Source organism: Syngnathus floridae, chromosome 1, assembly GCF_059516105.1.
Source record: "Syngnathus floridae isolate MCC-2025c chromosome 1, RoL_Sflo_1.0, whole genome shotgun sequence".
Lineage (NCBI taxonomy): Eukaryota > Metazoa > Chordata > Actinopteri > Syngnathiformes > Syngnathidae > Syngnathus > Syngnathus floridae.
This window is the reverse complement of record NC_142413.1, coordinates 9,881,056-9,901,269: the sequence shown is the minus strand read 5'-3', so window position 1 is coordinate 9,901,269 and position 20,214 is coordinate 9,881,056. Positions and strand designations below refer to the sequence as shown.

The 20,214-nt window shown below is 39.7% G+C and overlaps 1 protein-coding gene across 3 annotated transcripts in view; it reads left to right on the top strand.

Moving 5' to 3' along the window:
• Window positions 1–20,214, top strand: part of fstl5 (follistatin-like 5) — a 76,246-nt gene that overhangs the window by 35,187 nt on the left and 20,845 nt on the right. For all 3 annotated transcript variants that reach the window (XM_088372025.1, XM_088372015.1, XM_088372008.1), the window contains exons 8-10: window positions 6,880–7,079; window positions 8,417–8,537; window positions 15,591–15,757. In XM_088372025.1, coding sequence (XP_088228151.1) covers window positions 6,880–7,079; window positions 8,417–8,537; window positions 15,591–15,757 — 488 coding nt within the window. The remainder of the gene's footprint in view (window positions 1–6,879; window positions 7,080–8,416; window positions 8,538–15,590; window positions 15,758–20,214) is intronic.

Here is a 20,214-nt window from a genome sequence, read left to right as displayed (position 1 = left end):
ATCCAGGTCAACAGGACCATCAAATATTGGAGTCCAGGAGGTGCATTCATTGGTCTTGCCGGATGAATGGTCGGAAATCGAAATGTTTGCTGATGTATGGAGTCATCTGCCGTATTGGCAGCCAGTTCCACCGCGTCCCCCGCCTACTTGGCAAGCGGGAGGACGACAAAGTAATTTATCTACGAGCTGCACTCCAGGAAGGCAGGATGTGGAGTCCCTCAGGACTTGGCTTTGGAACGAACACCCCCTAAAATGACTGCAATGAGCCACAATCCCATGATTAATATAGAAATTACAGATACATTTACTTCCATTATAGTATGTTATATTCAAACAAATTGGGGGGAAAAAAAGCCCCATACACGTATATTTGTACATAGAATGTTTCAATAACTGAAATGTACTGAAATGACTGGTAGGTATTTGTAATTAAGCTTACTGTGATGAATATTTGGCTCAAACGCAGCCATAGCAAACTCCACGCAGATGTTAAATTTTCTAGTTTGGCAGTTTTGGTTTTCTTTATTTACGTAGGTATGGCCATTTAGAACTAATTGTAGTATTCTGTATAAATGAAGTTGAAATGAGTTGACTGGATTTTACTTTGGCTTCCTTCCACATTCCAAATACATGCATGTTAGTTTCAGTGAAGATGATTCCAAATTTTCTCTCGGCGTACGTGGTCGGTTGTCGATACGTGCCAATGAGCAGTCCACCTGAGGAGCTGCATGCTTCTCTGGCTGTGTAATTCACATGACAACTCTGTTTTTATTCACCCAAAAGTAATATACGTGAGAGTTATTCACTCAGATGGCTTATGTTGTAGCACTGCCGAACAAGTGGCGGGGTTCAACGTCTACTCAAACAGAATCTCCAATAACACCGCAAAAAGTCACAGGATTCTCCAGGCGCTAGTATTCACTCTATATGAGGAAGTGTGGTAACCCCACTCACAAAGCCGCCTCGGCAGAGGTGATAAAATATAAAAGGCAAGGCTGCTGAGACGGCGACCCTTCCCGTTAGCGTCACCTTTTTGTCAAGTCGACGGCTTTAGGAGGCGATCGATGAAGGCTGAGGATGATGCCACATGCGGCGCAATAGATCTATGGGATTACATCACTTAAGTTCGGATGGATGGTGATGATGAGAGTTTGTGTGTGTGTGTGTGTGTGTTCACCTCTCTCTCAGAGAGTATTACCAGTCAACCTCAAGAGACGTCTTGATAATCATTGTGTTTGCCAGTTTGCCAGCAACAGTGATCCACTTTTTGTGCGCCAGAAACCAGTTTGTGTTCAAACGATTATGAAAAACATCATAACTGTGGTCTTGATTAAGCTTATCGAGATAAAAAAAATTGGCAAAGTTGCAAAAGTCAACAAAGTTTACTGCTATGCATCAGTCAAGCCGATTTTGAATTTTCTTTTTCTTTTTTTTATGAAACTCTACTTTTTAAGTTCTTTGTTGCACTTTAATAAAATACTGGTTAAATTGCATAGCATTCATCGAAGTCCCTTGCTTGTCCACCATAGGGGTGAACTTTATTAAGCCTTTAAATCAAGCAGCGACCATGTGACAGCTCATCCCAGGAATGATTCCTCCCCTGCAGAGAAGCTAGCATTTTGTTATTTGCAGCGCAGGCAACACGAACCTGAGTGCTATGCCGGTGTTTTTGTTTCAGTTGTTTTGGTTTCCTTCAAGTACTAATAAAGGTTATTTATCGTAATCAACACACGGCCACTTTGATGGTGTCTGAGCTGCTTTTTAAGGCGGTGCAGTAAAACCCGCAGTGATAGATGCTGCTTAGGTGTTTATGGAAGTGAACACAATTGATTGAAGGGGGCGAGATTAAGTACAGTCGTTAACAAGTCAACTTGACACACTTTTGCTCACGACTAATGCTACTGACCGAGTAACGCTCTCCATTTACTAAAGTCAGCAGAGGATGCAATCAATCCATGCCTGGCTAGTTGAATGCCTAAATGGGCTGAAGTAAAATCGAAAATAGAATTTTGTTACGCAAAAGTGAATGAAGTAAGGGCATGGTAAAAAGGCTGATCACCTAAAATGGCATCTCAGAGAAACCAAGAACGAATGACGACGTGCCGTTGTGATTCTCAACGTGAGTACACGAGCAAGCAATCACTGCCCAGTTTGGTTTGAGTTAACTTTTGGTTGCAGTTAATGTTGAAGATCAGTACACATAATCTTTAGAAACTCCCAATTTTTTAGCGGCTTGCATTTGGGACTTGAACATTTAATCGGCTCGTGTTAGCGCTTTCAAAACATACGTGTATATATTTTTTTTAAACCAAATTAATTGATTACAAGATAAGACAAAGGTAATGACATTCAAACATTTCCCATCCACAAAATAAAATTCATGAAAAAAATTGATCGACTGATTTTTCCCTCAGTCGTAGTTAAACTAACAAAAACGACCAAGTATTGTAAACCAGTAACATTCTGCTTGGAATTCACTTCTTCATTTGGGGTAAATGTTAAGGGACATTGAAGAACGTTTTTCATTCATTATATTAATCAATCGACATTTATTCCGCTACCAGAATTTTATTCTGCCAAATATCGTAATCAGCATCGCTATAAAAATATCCTTATCGGTCCGGCACTAGCCTTAAAGAGATAAGACACCAGTGCTCTTGAAGTGAACTGTGAATGTATGGCGTCATACGTTAGTTTACTGCCAAGCTCAGGTGTCGCGGCCCGCACTCGCCCTTCAAGATTGCCATCAGTGACCTGCGCTTGAGGCCAGCTCGCTTGTCACCATGCTGATGGATGGTGGGAGCGGCTACGACCGCGGCCAAGGCCACGGGCGGATGTGCTATTCGCGACTCGCATTTCGTTCTTGGCTATTGAGCCACAGATTTTTTTATTTGGGAGTGAGATAGAAGAACAAGGTGTGATTTTGATTGTAGAAGGCCTTTCGGTTACGACCTTGCGCAGCATTGTTGTTCATGACGCTTTGTGTGAGGCATCACAAAAAAGACATGGACTGCCTTGTCATTGTCACGTTGCATCTTACAAAGAAGGAAATACTTTTCAAAGATTTTATTCAATTCAATTATAATATATTATATATATATATTACATATAAAATGTATTATATGTACCCATACACACAAAAATATCCACTGTATATATCCATCATACAATTTAATATATTTTTCAGGGGACTCAAAAAGATTTGGCAAAAATAAAGTTGGTCTTCCTTGAGAAAATAAGAATAAAACAATGCCATATAGAAACTTTTTGGGTGAGAAAAAAATTGTAGTCTTACGAGAATAAAGTTAATAAACCTTAAGAAAAGAATAAAACAATTAATACCTACTTATTTTGTGGATATGTGACGAGATGAGGAGACAAAGGCAAGTTGTGTCTACTCTCCACACACTTTCTAAAGCAAGCAGCAACCTGCTCTCCTTCAACCTTTTCAGATTTATCATCCCTTTGAACCCACTCACAGGTGTTAAGGTCTCTGACTTGGGGTCACCACAGTACTTAAACCAAAAAGTGGTTGGACTGTAACATGAAAAAAAAAACTGTACTGTAATTTTAGGTTTTAGAAAAGTTGACATTTTTGCCGTTGGTTTCCATGGCAACACATTTCGTACAGTTAAAAAGATGAAACAAGAGGCTTTGTCACGCGTGACTGTATTTACAATCACAGGGCGCAATCAATATAAATAAGGTTTCATGTGCCAATAAATGTGCTATTGCACTAAAGAACGCCGCTGGGAGTCGTAGAGCAGAGACGTCTTCACAACCTTCACCTATTTTTGTCTGGGTGAATCATGCATATTAGCCACTTCCAGCTATCTCATTTTGTTTTGGCACTCACAATAAAAAGGCATCCATCTTTTTGATACAGCTGCTTTTTGACAAAACAGAAAATGTATCGCTTGGTTTCATTTCAAGTGCCTGTGAACCAGCTTTAATAAAGAAGCTGCATTACAGCTGCTGTCCTACAAGGCTCAAGTCATATTTATTTGAGGAAACATTTATGATTTTTAAGAAAGCAAATATTTGCTTAACAAAATAGTTTTTTTTTCCCAAGGGCAAGTCAATAACCGTACAAAGTTGCAATTGAATGAGAAGACTCATTTTTGAGAAAAGTGTTTTCCAAGAAAGATTTTAAAACAAAAAAATAAATAAAACAGGACTGAATTGCTTAATACATTTTGTGGCACTAAAGTTGTGAATCGAAATGTTAGGGTAGCAAAGAAAGTTTACCATTGAACTGAATAGAAATACAAATAATCTGTTCCACCCTCAGCACTAAGGTATCTTATCTTTATCGGTTGTGTGATTATAAACAACATAGAAATAAGTGAAAGCACGTTTAAAAAAAAAAAAAAAACTTGTTTTATAGCAAATTACTGCACATTGGTTGCCTTTTTGATTCTCCTGCTGTGTGTGTTCACCATAGATGACCAAAATGACCGCCATATTCAACAACACAATGTGGCTTTTGAATTGCATTGTAGGATGTGGCGGACATTTACAGGAAATTGGTCATCAGAAATTTTGTTCGTAAATTGAACCGTTTGTCAACGCAGCTGTCCATCAGCTGAGTTTTCGCTGTCGACTTTGCGGAATACTGTTAGCGTGCAAACAATCGTGTTAATATCACGCATTTGTCTATTTCTCCATTTGCATGAAGAGAAAGAAATGCTTGTGATAGTGGCTAGTACTGTACCTCTGAGCCTGCGCGTGTGGTCGCGTGTGCGCCGCAACGTGACGGCCGTGACCTTCACGTTCCCGAGGGTCCGCCGACCGCCATTTATCTTTTATTCATTGTGCCATTTGCGAAGCGGGCGGCTTGTCTGATGCTGATGCTTGTCAAGAGATGTCACAACAGTCCTGTCATAGGCGAGGCATCACCACACACTTTTTACTCCTTTCACAGCGCAAAGACTTGTGTCCAGTCAGAAACACAGCGTGACAGCGTTCCGTACTATACTCATTACAAGACAACATTACACAGGAGAAAACTCAACACGTGACTTGAAACATTGAACGTCTTCTTGAGCACTTGTGGCTTAGTTCTCTCAGTTCCTTCTTAATCTTATTAAAACTAAAGCAGCCGGGGCGATCCTCTTCTTGCTTGGCATTTGTGCCACATTATTCATAGCTCAAATTAAAAATGTATTATTTATTATTTATGGTGCCTCAAACCATTGTTTTTCCAATAACGCCTTGGGTAGTTGTTTTCAGTTGCAGCGAGTTGCTAATTTATATACAGTAGTGTGAAAGTTTGTTAGTTTTTGTTTTTGCACACTTAAATATTTCCTATCATTAAACACCTTTAATTATTAATCAAAGACAGCACAAGCAAACAGATTGCAGTTTTTCAACACAGGTTTTTTCATTATTAGGAGAGAGAAAAAAAAAATCCAAACCTCCATGGCCCTCTGTGACCAAGGGATTGCCTCTAAACCTAATAACTGGTTGGTTCACTCTCAGCAGCAAGTGAAAAGTGAAAGTGAAATCAAGCTTTTTTATATGTGGCAATGAGTCTTGCAATTTCTGTGGAGATCTTTTGTTCAGCTCTTCCTTGCAGATTTGCTTTGATTCCGCATCATCGGATCAGTAACATGGTTTCTGGTAAGAATGGCCTTCAATAGTTTCTTTTCACTTGATAAATCAAATCAGGAAATAAAACTGCATTTTACTTAGGTTATCTTTGTCTTTGTTACAACTTTCTGTCCTCTATACATTACAATATTTTTTATTTAAAATTACATTTTTGCTGTCCTTATTAAAGGGATCTCATTCAAGCTACTGAATATTTCAAATGCGGTTTACTTGCTCTTACAACTTCTATCTCATGACGCCATGGAAATTCGGAGTAAAAATAAAAGGTTGGCAGGAAAAAAAAAGCTCTCTAAGTACGTATTCATGAAAACTCTCCCCAATGTTGGATTGAGGTGGTGACAGCAGCAGATGTCGCGGGAGATCTGACAGTGACTCTGCTCCGAGTTTGACTCACGACCTCCTTGTGGCCTCTTCGCGTCAGTGATGTTAGAGCCTGTGATGGTGACTTGCAAAAGGCAATTTCTGATCCTGTCGCTCGTCGACTATGGCGCTTCTGCCTCAACTTGCTACAAGGGATGTTGGGTTGTCACTAAAGCGGAGGCAATCAAAGAGTGTCACCAATTTGGCCAGTTTTTTAACAATATTCACAAAACTCATCAAGGACCCGACCAAAAATTAAACAGGCAGTCGGCCATTTTTAAATGCCCTTGACTTCTATGTTAGCATCTGATTGTCACGACTCGTCCCCGGTTGCTTTATTATGTCTGTTACCATGGTTTCTATTCGCGTCGCCCCTCCCCTCCTGTGTTACCTCAATCAATGTAATCAATCTTGTATTTAAGTCCTGTCTGCCCCTTACCTTAACCCTAACCCTTACTCGTTGATGTTCTTGTTTCTTATGGTTCCTGTCTTTGCCAGTTCTGTTTTGGTTAGACAGTCTGTCGGTCGGTCCGTTAAGTTATGTCAGTTTGCCGGTTCTGTTCGTTTGTTCCCCTTATCCTCTCTTCCAACTACCTTTTCCCTTCAACAAACCCTGGTCCAAGCTGCGTTTGGTCGCCCTGCTCCATTCCGATCCATGACACTGATGCTAGCTGCCAAATAGTTCGCTTTGACCTTTGACAAGACTGAGTGAAACTGTCTCATGCTACCTGTGCAGTTTTAAATGACGTTTATGGTCGAGATCATTTACAATAATATGACTTGTGACGTCCTCCTGAATGATAAAGAGTGTTTCATTGTTTTTAACCTACTCATATTAAACTGAGTGAGTGGACTGCTTCACCTTTCAGTCCTCAATGAAATGCCACCTTTTTTTTCTCCTTCTAGGTGACAGCTGCAGACTGAGCGACTACCGGCGTCTCAAGGCCAAGGTCTTGGACGTGTACGACAAAAGACATGCCACGACAAAGGTGGCAAGTAGGAGCCGCAAGGACAACATGGCCGCCAGGAAGCAGCTGGTCGACGCAATGTTCAGAGGTTTCGACGCAGACAGAAATGGGCAGGTCTCAGCAAGTGAACTTTCACAGGTAAATGGAGAGCAGTCCATTCATTTTCAGTTGAAGATAAACACAGATTTTTTGTACCTGAACTCCTCATCTAGAATTTAGCCAATCACCAAATTTAAATTTGACATTCTTTGCCCAAGTCATAATTGAGTATTTTTGGAAAACAAGAAACATACAGTGAATTCAACCAACATGAAGAGCCCAGTTGCCTTGATTCAACCTTTGTAAATTCATTATTTTAATTAATTTAAATTCATTCTAGCACATTAGTGGTTTTTTTATTCTGTACATTAGTGTTTTATGGCTATGGTGACAGTAAGTTAAAAATGACAGGAAATTATATTAGGTGGAGAAGATACTAAACACAGGTGAGACTGTGGAAGTTGTGACCGTTCATTAGAACTTCCAGGCATAACAATAATGTTAGTTGTATTTCTAAGAAAGTGAGAATTCAGAGAAAAAAGTTGTAATCTTACGAGACTAATGGTGTAATTAAAAGGTAAAAATGTATATCTTAAAAAAGGCCTAATAGTATGAGAATATGACTACTTATTTTTTGAGTGAGGGATTTTAAGTAATAAAAGCCAACATCTTACGAGTAAAACATTGACAAACTATTTTTTTATGAAAAAAGTCATACTGTTGCAACAAAAATGTGACTTTCTTAACATAGTAAAACTTTAATCTTGTGGGAATAAAGATGCTTTTTTTCCAATTTTATTGGAATTGATCCAGTTATTCAATAATATTTTATTAAATGCCTTCAGTCTTTAGGGAGTTTAGGGTAGGTTCACTGTGGTTAGCTTTGTTATCCATCAGAATGTCTCTTCAGATCTATTTTCATGTATTCCCGCTGGAGTTCAGTGTCTTTCTTAGTAACCGTCTGCCAGCCTTGACATCTCTTTTTAATATTAACATATTTTTTACATGTTTTTACATTCTTGCCGTGCGTCTCTTGACAGCACGCAAGGAATGAAAGCTTGTTAAGGCAAAATATGTTGCAAAAGTTCGGCCTGTATTTTTTCAACATGACTTTGAAGACACTATTCTCAAGCTTGCTTGATACAATTTTTTTCTTCAATTTTAATTTGTCTTGAAAATGAGATTAATTAGTGAGACAGTGTTTGTAGACATCAGAGATTAACAGTGCTGAACAGACGTTAAGTCTCTGGGAGAAAATGCAATTAAAGTCACTGTAACTACATTATTGGTTAGCCACAATGTCTGTTATTATGCTCATATAACTAAGTGTTTTTTTCATCGGGCAACGACAGAGTTTGTTGACGGAGTAGAAATAAAAAAAATAAATTAAAAAAAGAAAAGCACCGCCATCTTAACACCATCTTTCCTTTCTCAAGGTGACGAAGCACCAAGGTCTGCCTAAGGACATTGGCGAGTGTACATTGTTGGATCTGCTCAAGTACAACGATGTGGACGATGACCAGCACCTCACCAAGGAAGAATTCTACACCACCTTCGGTAGGCTGGCCACGTTTCCTTGGATACCTTAACGATCACCACTGGGAATAAAACCCTGATGTGTAAATCGCATCTTTATCTGATTGCGGCTGCATGGAAAAAAATTACAAATACTGTAAAGGAATTTTGTACTTTAAAAAAATAAATAAAATAGGGTGAGAAGCTCGGTTAGGGTGAGAAGCTTGGTCATCCGGGAGAGACTCGGAGTAGAGCCACTGCTCATCCACGTTGAGAGGAGCCAGATGAGGTGGCTCGGGCATCTCATCTGGATGCCTCCTGGACGCCTCCTTGGGGAGGTGTTCCGGGCATGTCCCACCGGCAGGAGATCCCGTGGACAACCCAGGACGCGCTGGAGAGACTATATCTCTCAGCTGGCCTGGGAACGCCTTGGGATCCCCCGGGATGAGCTGGACGAAGTGGCTGGGGAAAGGAAAGTCTCGAAGTCCCTCCTAAAGCTGCTGCCCCCGATAGATTAAAATAAATTAAAAAGAAATAAAAAGTAGTTTGCTAAAATTATCCAAAGAACGTACCGCGCAAGAGAAAGATTATAGAAATGCTTTATAAGACCAAAAGTATGGGGGGGGGGGGGAATTAAGGAATAGTTTTATATTAACCTGGGTTTAGAAACAATTACACTTGGTGCTGACTTGAGTTCTGTTGGCATCTTATTCTCTTTCCATGCGGCATAACATCTAAATGCCAATTCAACACGTTTGCTTTCAACTCTGGCTCTTGAGGCCGCTGACCTCAAAACCCTAATGGATTCACATTCAATTCGCATTTCTGAATATATTCTAGACCAAAACCTTGGAGTGTTCCATCTAAGACATAGTCAGGTTTTTGCCATGCTTAATTGGGAATAAATGGAAAAATCTGGACGAAAACAGTCCAATATCTTTCTATGCGTAAAGGGCCTTAGTTGCAAGTTTACAAGTCTGTTAGTTCCTCACATCGTTACATCAAAGTATATTGAATCTGTCCAGTGGGGCAGGCAGATGAAGGCGGAACAAGTTTGACGGCTTAGCATTTGCCAAAAAGAAAGCAGGTCACACAATAACAAGTCGTTAAGGGCGACACAGGTGCTTGGCGAAGGCAAACACGCGTGCACTACTTTTCCATCCCCTTTGTTCCCCCTCCACCTCTTCACCATCATCATGGCTTTCATGACTCCCTTTCCCATCTGACATTTTGCAGCCTGCCTTGATATCTTTTGACGGGATCTGACATTTGGCTGGCGTGACACATTTAGTGGCAGGGGGCGGCAGAGTCCCCTGCCGCCGCCTTCATCTTATCAGCCAATACAAAGTCGTGAGCCTGTGTGTGTGTGTGTGTGTATGTGTGTGTGTGTGTGTGTGTATGAGAAGCTCTTCAGGACCAAACTGCAAACAATGTGAACTCAACTGTGTTGCCTTGAAGAAGCACTTGTTTGGCTGAAGCTCACAAGACGAAATTATTGGCCTTCCCTTGAATATGTCAATATGTTGCCAGGTGCATCAATTTATTTTACGCACGCACGCACATACACACACACACGCACACACACACACATGCATTTTAACCCTAACCCAGTGATTCAGCATGGATGGCACAAAGGCGACCCAGCAATCCAGCAATTTCCCATGTCTGGCTGTTGTACGCGAGCCGTAACTGAGGTGGGACGGCACCTGTGTGAAATGAAAGGTTAACCATCGTCAGGACTCTGCAAAGTTAATTTCAACATTTTGACATGATAACGACACCTGTCGGGGGCGCTCCCTTAACAGTGGTGCCTCAGCACACCTTTAGTAGCGTCCATTTATTATTCAAAGCAACGCCAGAATAAATTTACATGGAGAAAACCACCAGGCACACACATCATATTTTAATAAACGGCATCAATGTTGCTGCTTGAATAATATGCGGAGTCATGGCTCACTGATTTGTGGACAAGAAATTATGTCCCATGACCCAACACTGCATTTTAAATGGAATACACCAGATAGTTTCAAACCTCGGTTATGGTTCCAAAGTCAGAATTCAAGGCACTGATAAAGTTAGGATGCAAGGTTTGGGATTCAAATTAGGATTTTAAGACAGGGTGGAGGATTCAAAATTGGGTTTAAAATCGGTGTTAATATTTCAAGCCTGGGTAGGGGTTTCAAAGTAGGGTTTCAAACACAGGTTAGGATTTCAAATAGAGTAGGGCTTCAAAATAGGGTTGCAGTTTGTAGTCATGGAAATGTTTTCAAACTAATGTTAAGGTTTCAAGGTATTGTTTTAAGTAAGCGTTAACAATTCAAGTCAGGGCTTCAAGCCAGAGGTAGGGTTTCAAGTGTTAAAGTTACCAGCAAGTGTTAGGATTTCATGGCAAGGTTTGGGTTTCAAAGTATAGTTTATGACAGGCTCGGAGTTTTGAAGTACGGTTCCTGTCGTGGCTAGGATTTCAAAAAAACGATTTCAATCTAAAGCTTGGGTTTTAAAAAAAAAAGCATTTCAAGCGCTTGCAGCATTTCAAGACAGAGGGTTCAAAATTCCATGGCTTTATTGTGTTCAATTAAGGTGCTTGGACAGGGTTGGTGTTTCAAAATTTTGATGTGTGAAAAGTGATATGTAACCGCTTCTCTCTCTATAAAATGCCGTCAAGCCTTTTAGCACATAATATTATGGCTTCTGTACATAATGCACCTTTTAAATGTAGTGGCTGAGGTAGCAGTGTAAAATTGAGTCCAATTATAATTCTTGAGGGAATACTCGGAAAAAAATCAGAGCGGCACCATGCAGCTGTTTTTCATTCAGCAAGGTTTTATTTATTATTGCAAGTGGACATTAGTATGCTTGTAGTGTTTGCGGGAGGAGGGACAAATTAGTCACTAAGCGACCTTGTGCATTTAAATGCACGCTTCCTTTGAACGAGTTGATACTATTTTGTTGATTTAAGAGTTGTGTGTGCTTCAAATATGAAAGTCTGACAACACCGTATGCGTGTCGGGATGGTAGTGGCTGGTGAGTCAGAGAAATTAGAAGAAACAATTTCATTTATATTTATTTGATTTCTCATGGATCCGATTTGTCGGCTACACGAAGGATGAGGGATTGAATACCCCCCAGGGTCAAGTTTCGGCTACCATAAATAAATTGTAGTCATTTGGAATCAGGACTGGTATTAGTGCCGTTACTCATGTCAAATGGGATGTGCGGACAGTTTTGAACATTCACAAGTTGGCTCACTTCCTAATGTAAAACAAAACCAAAAAATATCAATGGCTTAGTCACCTGTGTCATCAAGCCACCATCTTTTCATCAGCAAATAGCAACATTCAGTGGCAAAACAAAAAGCAAGTATCAAAGGCAGACTTTTGTAGCCAATGAAGAATGTCTGCTTTCATTTGAAGTGTCCTTTTGTCTATTAAAGCAGCTCGGAGCAGGGGACAAAATGTGGAAGCGAGACGGCGTCAACATGTGGGCAAGTGTTGCTTTCTTTATTTGGACGCGGGACTCCACATCAAAGCCCAAAATACAAGAAGGGAAGACAAAAGGGAGTGCTTGTGTTTCCAACTAGTTTCTGTCTTTGTCAGAGATGTGGCATCAAAAACAGAAACCCATCCTTTTTCTTCTTCTGGGAACCAAGGAGCTCTCTCGAGTCAACTGAGCCGTCCAAGATCACAGAAACCTTCCCTTTTCTGATCTTGGCGTCTTTTTTCCCATTCCCTGCCTGTGTGCGGAAAAAGGCTTTTATCTGCACTCCGAGGCGTCGAAGTGCAAGCGTTGGTGGGTAGCTTCGGTTGTTGATGGACCTGCCTGTGAAAGCCACGAGGCGACGAAGGAGAGCGACGGGCTAAGAGCAAGAGCTGAGTTAAGCGACCGACCTGTAATTTGTCTTCATGCGGTGACCCTCGCGGCAATTTTAAATGTGGCCGTATCTCTCCGTCCCGCTCCTTAATTGCTTATTACAGGTTCATCGTACGAGGTTGATCCTTCCCCGGGGAGGTCGAGTCACTCCAGCCTGGAAATCTTACAGGGGGGCCAATTACTCTTTTAATAAATATCAAATGAAAATTTCTGCACTTGTTTGATTCACATTCCAAAGGCTCACATTCAGTTGAGCTTCAAATACTCACAGATTTTGTCTTTTTGGAAGCGATATGCAACAAGCTATTTTTGTTGACAGGCCAAAGGAATAAAAGTACATTGGCGCATTCTTATGGCATCTTGGTACCCAAGAACTATTTCCGAGCAGGTTGAGGAGCTTCATTCTGACAAAAGTTGTCCTTTTGTGGCAAAACATACACCAATATTCCTGTTGGAAATTCTCTCCGAATAATGACGGTCACCCCAAATGCCATGGGAAATAAAAAAATAAAATGTTAAGATAAACATTTTCACACAAGACATATGGCTAGAGCACGAGACACTAACATTTCCTGTCTTATATGTTCCGTAGGGAAAACTCAGTCAGAAAAAATAATCCCCTCCCAGAAGTTTACCAGGCACTCTTCCTCTGGGGATCAGCTGCAAATGGAGTTTGTAGCTTGTCGCGCATCCCGGCGGCATTACTCGACAAGATTGAACGGTTAGAGGACGACATTATGGGAATGAGATTTCGGATCAGCTGATCCACCAGCCAGCAGCTGGACGAGTCTAACTTTGTCGGGTTTCACTGTCCGCAAGGGGAAGAGGCGGAGAATACATTGGCCCTAGCTCATCGAACGACAGATCCAATTTCCTTGCGTATTTACCTTCCGCATCTGAAGAATGTCGGATGAGTTTTACTTTCCCAGGACACTGTGAAGGGGGAAAAAGTGACCCAAGTTTCAAATTCAGGGTTTTCAGTACCAACTTTGGACCTGTGTTCTGATTAGGTAATTGGCAGAAAGGATGTACAGACCAAACAATGGCTAAGCAATTTAAATTGGGATTTTCTTGCAAAATTACAGTAATCCTCCATGAAGGAGTGAGGACACCAGCGAATAGTAAAAAGATGCATGTAATTAACCCTGCCAAAAGATGTTTATAATTGCCTATATTATTAGTTTTACTCTACCAGGAACTATAATCCCCAAAACACTTGAGTATCATTCAAGCTTATCTTACATTTCCCTTGAAAAATCATCAAATATACTTAAAGATGATTCGACTTTGAAAAAAATAACGTGTTCATGCAGCAAACACTCTCTGGTTTATGTGATATACAAATATTGTCTCTGTCGCAATGTGTCACTTCAGCATATTTCCTTGACACCAATGTACTTCTTTTGTATTAGGTTGGGTGTTAATTTATTCAACGTATTCAGCGAGTGACTGCCGATAAGTTCCGTAAGAAACCAAATTTGCAATCAGAAGTTTAATTCATAAATATTGAGTGTGGTCATAAGTTTTTGTCAGAAAAAAGAATTGCGACTATTATTCTTGGAAAAAAAAGCCTTTAATCTCATAATGCCAGTTTTTCACTTTTAAATACATTCCCATAAAATTCTGACTCTTACCTATGAAAATAAAAAGACATCTTTATCACAACTATTTTTGGAGCTTTAGCAAAAATGTGACATTTTTGTTGCTGAATTTGAACTTTTTTTCTTATGATATTCCAACTGTTGTCAATACCATATCATAATCGTATAACCTTTTAGTTCCTCTATAAATAGTGTTTCTCAAAATAATACGACTTTGTTTTACCGATTATTACATTTACCGTAAAATATTTTGTAAAATATAATGAACATCAAAATTAACCAAATCATCTAATATTACTGTAGTACTGAGTATTTATTTCCTATGAAAGTTGTGTATGCATATATATTGTATATAAATTGTAAACGCAAAATGTAAAATTATAATAAAATAGTAATATTAGTAACGAGAGCAAAACTCCATCGCTGGTATTGCATCACGAAGATATTAATCTTTAAATCATTACGGCTGTACATAAAACACAACAACGAGGTGATGGAGGTTTGGACCACTGGGCATTGTTAATCCCCTGATTTCGCTGCGATCCTGACTGTGCTTTAGTCGGCCAAGTGAGAGATTACCAGTCTTAGCTGTGAGCCTCGCCATTCTCTCCGCCCTCTGGTCCCATTGGTCAGTTGAGCTCTTGCAGGTCGGTCGAGGTCGCCAAGACATGGAAGGTTAAGACGGAAATACGCGGGGTCTTTGGGTTTGGATTTTACACCTTCAGGAGCACAACTAATGGAGTCTGTTTTGGAGTGAAAGCTTAAAGAAGCCTTTCTTTCAGACACGGGGTTGCGTAACACAACTCAGTGACTTGATGCAATTGCTGGACACCATGCAACCCTCCATCCACTATTGGGAACAGTACATTCTTGTATCTGTAGAGAATGACTCCAGACTATATATATATATACACGTATATATATATATATATATTTTTTTTTTTTTACTGTAAATAAACTCCCTCACATTTCCTCTTATTTTCACTGTACTACTAATAAATGGTTTGGCAGAAGTGTTTTAATTTTTCTTGTAAATGTGCAAGTTTTGACACATAAGTTATACAGCTGAGATACTAAAAATGTAAACGTAATGCAGCTAACCCCAAAGACACACTTAGGCTCTGGATTTTCTAAGTTACGAGTAGGTAGTTAGGGTTTAGTTTGTTTAAGGTGGTTGGTTAGGTTTGTGGCTCCAGTTACCTTCAAGTCCAATTTGTAGCCCAAAAAAAATGATTTGTGAGGGAGTGTGTTTGCAAATGGTCGATATTCTTCAATTGCTTAGAGATAATTGTCCCGTGTCTTAGCAAGAACACTATTCATTAAGCATGATTGAAACCAAGATTAGCCTTGGTCCAAGTACACCTTTCTAACAATTCCCTTCTTCATTTATTCAGATTTTTAAATGATTAAACTCCTCTCCCTCATTAAACCCCTAAACCAATATTGTTATTCCAGATCAGACTCTGCAGCACACCAGCAAATAACCTTGTGTTCATTTATAATCACATTGTTTTATTCTCTCGGCATGGATTGACACTGCAGGTTCGTTCCTATTCTGATTTCGTGTCTGTTTTGACTGAAACCCCCAAAACACAAGTTGGCATTCATGTCTCTGTGCCAACAGATGTGTACCTGTTGGATCTGCCGGAGAACCAGAGGGTGACGGTGAAGACCGTGACAGTGGGGCAAAGCGTCGTGCTGATCTGTGCCATCACGGGCCAGCGCCGCCCGCCCATCCTGTGGAAGAGGCACAATCAGTATCTCAACGCCTTGAACCTCGACGACATCAATGTAAGTATGACAACAAGAACATAAATGGCCAGTTTTATAGTTACTGTAGAGACGTACCAGAGACGTACTGAGACTCATTTTCACACTGCGACTATTCGTCATGAGCCAAATTGTAATCTGGAGCCTATCGCAGCTGACATTGGGCAAAAGGGAAACTACACCCTGAATTGGTCGCCAGTCAGTCACATAGAGACAAACAAGCAAATATATCCACATGCACACTGAGCGGGGATCAATTCCACACTGTCCGCGCACAAGACAATCGTGGAATAACTGGAAATTTCTATCTTTCTCAAAAATGCAGAATTAGGATTTTTTTTTTCCTTCATGATTTTAACCCCTGTTACGAGTTTTGAAATATAATTGTTTAGATATAACATTAGAAATTTAGACTTTAATTGTAATAATCAGATTTTTTTGTTCTTGGTTTGCTGGCTGTGCATTTAGCGTGTGTGACTTTTGGCGCTTTGCATTGAGACACAGAGACTGACGATAATTCAGCACGTCAGCTGCTCGTGTCGTGCTCTGAGGTGACTGCGGAAGATGGCAGGGGGGATTTGTGAAGTGAAATGAAGGTGGATATCGAGGGACTTCAAAACAGTTTTGGCATTTATTATTTTATGAGAAAATATGGCTTTTTAGTTTTCATAAAAAATGTAAAAAATATTTTTGCACAATTATGATTTCGGTTTTGAGAGCTTAAAATGCGACTTTTGGTGTTGAAGTTAAAAAAAAAACAACTTCATTTTTACACAATTACAACTTTATTCTTGCTTGGAGTTTTGAAGTGTTAATATTACTTTTGTTTTTAGATTCTGACAATATGGTAATATGCCAATTTTTCTCCAAAAATAAAATAAAAAGAAAGAATAACAAGTTTGTTTTAGTTAGGTTAGCCCCTCCAAATAAAAAAGGGAAAAATAGTATTTTGGCGCACCTCGGCCTTCTGAACTTCTTCATGACTTTTGTAGGGATAATGTTCAACTTTTACTCTCTCAATATTTTTCATTTTCTGGACAAAACACGACAATACTTTTTTTTCACCAAAAATACAATGGTCTACGTTGATTAGAGACATGTTTGAGACTTTTTAAATTCACTTACTAAAGAAAGAATGCAAATATCGTGAAAATGTAAATAAATACATTTTGTTTTCTTTTGCTCAATTAGAATCTAATTGTTTAGAATTTAAAAACTACACAATTGACTTTTTACTCTAAAAATCACTATTCTACACAATTATGGTTTTATCTTAAATTGGATTTTGGGAATTGTATTAAGATTACTGAAATAATTTACATGTTTGTATTTTTTGGGAGTTGTGGGTACTTTGGGTGACTTTTAGTGCTTTGCATTGCGACTTGGACAATAATCCAGCATGTCTTTTGCTCTTGTGCTGCTCTGAGATATGCTGGGAAGGACGACAGGGGGATTTCAGGGACGGGAAAAGAAAATGATGGTTGATACCAAGGGGGTTTCAAAACAACTACACAATGTTGGACTTTGTGCGTGTGTGTGTGTGTGCCTCTGTGAGCTCAGTGTGGGGGAGATACCAGATAAAACCACCTCCCCTTTTTTTTTTACATTTCTACTGTGTGCGTGTGTATGTGTGATGCATAATAAAGTCAACAGCGTTGCAGTAGATAAAGGGAGCCCCAGTGAAGCCAGCGATGTAAAACATTAAATCTTGATGACCCTTCAAATGAGCCGCCCAGCTGTCCGCAGTCATCCTCCGACACTCCGGGAAGCAGTGTGACGCATTTAAACACTCAATTTTCACACGTTATATAACGCTTTGAGAATTTTATGGTGAGGAAAATGAAAAAAAAGAGAAAGCTCAAGATGTAACAAAAAGGGAGACGTCAAGATAGATTATTTCTTCAGACTGCTCTGAAGGATTTACGTGAGTGGAGAAAGTAAGAAGGTACGAGGGGTTCTGTGGGGTTGCTAAACTTGGAAAATAAATGCTTTGTGTCTGAGTCACGGCTGCTAAATGAAAATATGTGACAGGTCCTATGCGACTATTTATATTGGAAGTGCGAGCTAATGCATCCAAATTAGATTTAAAGGGGGTTTATTATGGAAAATGGACTTTTTAATACAAATAGTTGGGTTCCCGAGGTGCCTGCCTACCCATCAAGTGTGAAATTACACAAGCAGGTAAAACTTTTCTTAGTTGCCTAATACTGAAAAGGTGAATTTGACACAATTGTGACATTACAATTTATGTCATAAGTAGTGCCCCCACAACTGAGATTTTCCACCAATGACTGGCCAGTTAGGGTTGGCCAACATCAGCTGTTTTCAAGCAATGACACAGAAGCACTGTCATATCAAATCTAAACGTTAAGCAGAGCTGTTGCGTTGTTGGATGCACAGATTAGTGTCTGATAAGCAACCTGTTTTGTTTGTATGCTACATGCGTTACATGAACTGATTGACTGCAATCTTTGGAGCCTCTTGGCGTTGTGAAAATGTGGCTTATGGCATAATTCTATGCCACATTGCTGGCTGTTGCGTCATCACTCAAAGCCCGTCAGCCCAGCGGAGCTGCTCTGATTGTTGCAGACTCGAACATATTTGTGGACAAAATTTTTCTGGTAGATCGAGAGTTACGGATTGCATGGGATTGGTGGAATGCGATATATATTTGTTTTAAATCAACAAAAGAAAACTGACAAGGTCACATTGTGGAGTGATTGCATGTTAAAGTTAAATGAAAAAAATACAAGAACAGGCTGCTACATATCTGATGAAGCAACATGTGGTTCATTGTCCAATGTTCGTTTTGTTTGTTTACTGTGAACAGTCGCGTGTACTTTTTTTCCATGTGTTTAAAAATATTTAAAATATTTGCCATATATTTTTCCAATATTGGTAGTTTTAATATACTATTAAAGCAACATTTAAATAATATATTATTTATTATTATTTTAATTTTTTTTGTTTAATGTAATTGATATAATATTTATATAATTATATAATTTTAGAAATGTGGCACAAATGTGATTGGTGCATTCGTAACATTCACATTATTCAATATGGTCAACTCTGACTTTAATGCCTCACTCATCTTCATGACACAAGCGAGGTTGATTTATGTGGTCGCGTTCTTCTTTACAGTTGGAAAAGAGAATGGACGGCAGGTTTTGACCTCAGGAAGGCTGCGCGAAGCCAACGCTGTCACCATGCCGAGTGAAAAATGAACGGGTGGAGGGGATGAAAGTCAGTGCGGTAGAACCTTCGGCGGGCTGTCCGGTGCTGTGCTGACTGGGCGCGTATAGCTGGGGGGCACACAAGGGCAGATGGATTTACCCTCCGGAGACTATAATTAATACGGCCGCCAGAAGCAACCTGCTTTAAAATACAGTTGACCTCACTGCACTGCGTACACATACACACACGTCTTGCATATACGTACGTATCTCAAGTAGAACAAATCCCATCTCAGCTTTATTTCATGTTAATCAGAGACACTGGGAGGTGTGAGCTGGCTCATATTTCATTTCAGTTTATTTTTATTGGTTGATTCTAAAAACAACTAGAGTCTCAGTTACAAGAGGGTGTGCACACACAATCACATTATCTCAGTTGCTTTTTTTAATTTCCTGTCATACTTTTTTTCACTTGCATTGTACAGGTTAAAAGTTTAGAAATGTTTTATCTTGGTTTTATCTTGGTTTCACACACACACTCTATCTCTCACTCAAAGTCATCCAGGCCTCAGCTATCTGGCCAATCCAAGGTTTGAGGATAAACGCTAAAATGGACGACCGGACAAAAGATAATCCTCATGTTGCCGGTCGAGGCATGCCAGCATCAACATAATTAATTAATGTGCTTTGTTTTCAATTGAAAAGTAAACATAAACAACAGTGCGAAAAAAAGACAAACATTTGCCATTAGTGAGAAAAGCCACCGCAAACTAATGAGCTTGTCAACGATGGATAAAAAGGAGGGGGGGGGGGGGGCGAGACAATTCATCTATCTCATATTTAGAGCGGTTTGAATTATTCATACAGCCACCAAGGAATGTTTTGCTTTTGACAAAATCGAGTGTTGATTCTTTCCGATATGAATTCGCTTGTTTTGCTCAGGGATGTCTTTGAAGTAATCACCTCACATGCATTACGGTTATTTTATTCATTATGTTGTGTTGCTGACAAGAGCCTCGTTGCATGTTTTTGTCATTGTAAGCTTAGAAGAATGTGCACAAGCCGCAGCAATTGAGAATATTTACACTGTTAATGACAACAACAAAAATTGGCAGACAAAACATTTCACTTGCTTTGATAATGAATCAGAAAGTACACAATTTACTGCCGTGATTCTCAAAGTGAGCTTAGCAGGTTCTCTTGCTGTATGTGAATGAATCACTGACTGGAACGGAGCCAATGAAAATATGATTTAATACAAGCAAAACAACAAAACATTCCAATGAAGCTTGTGTAGCTATG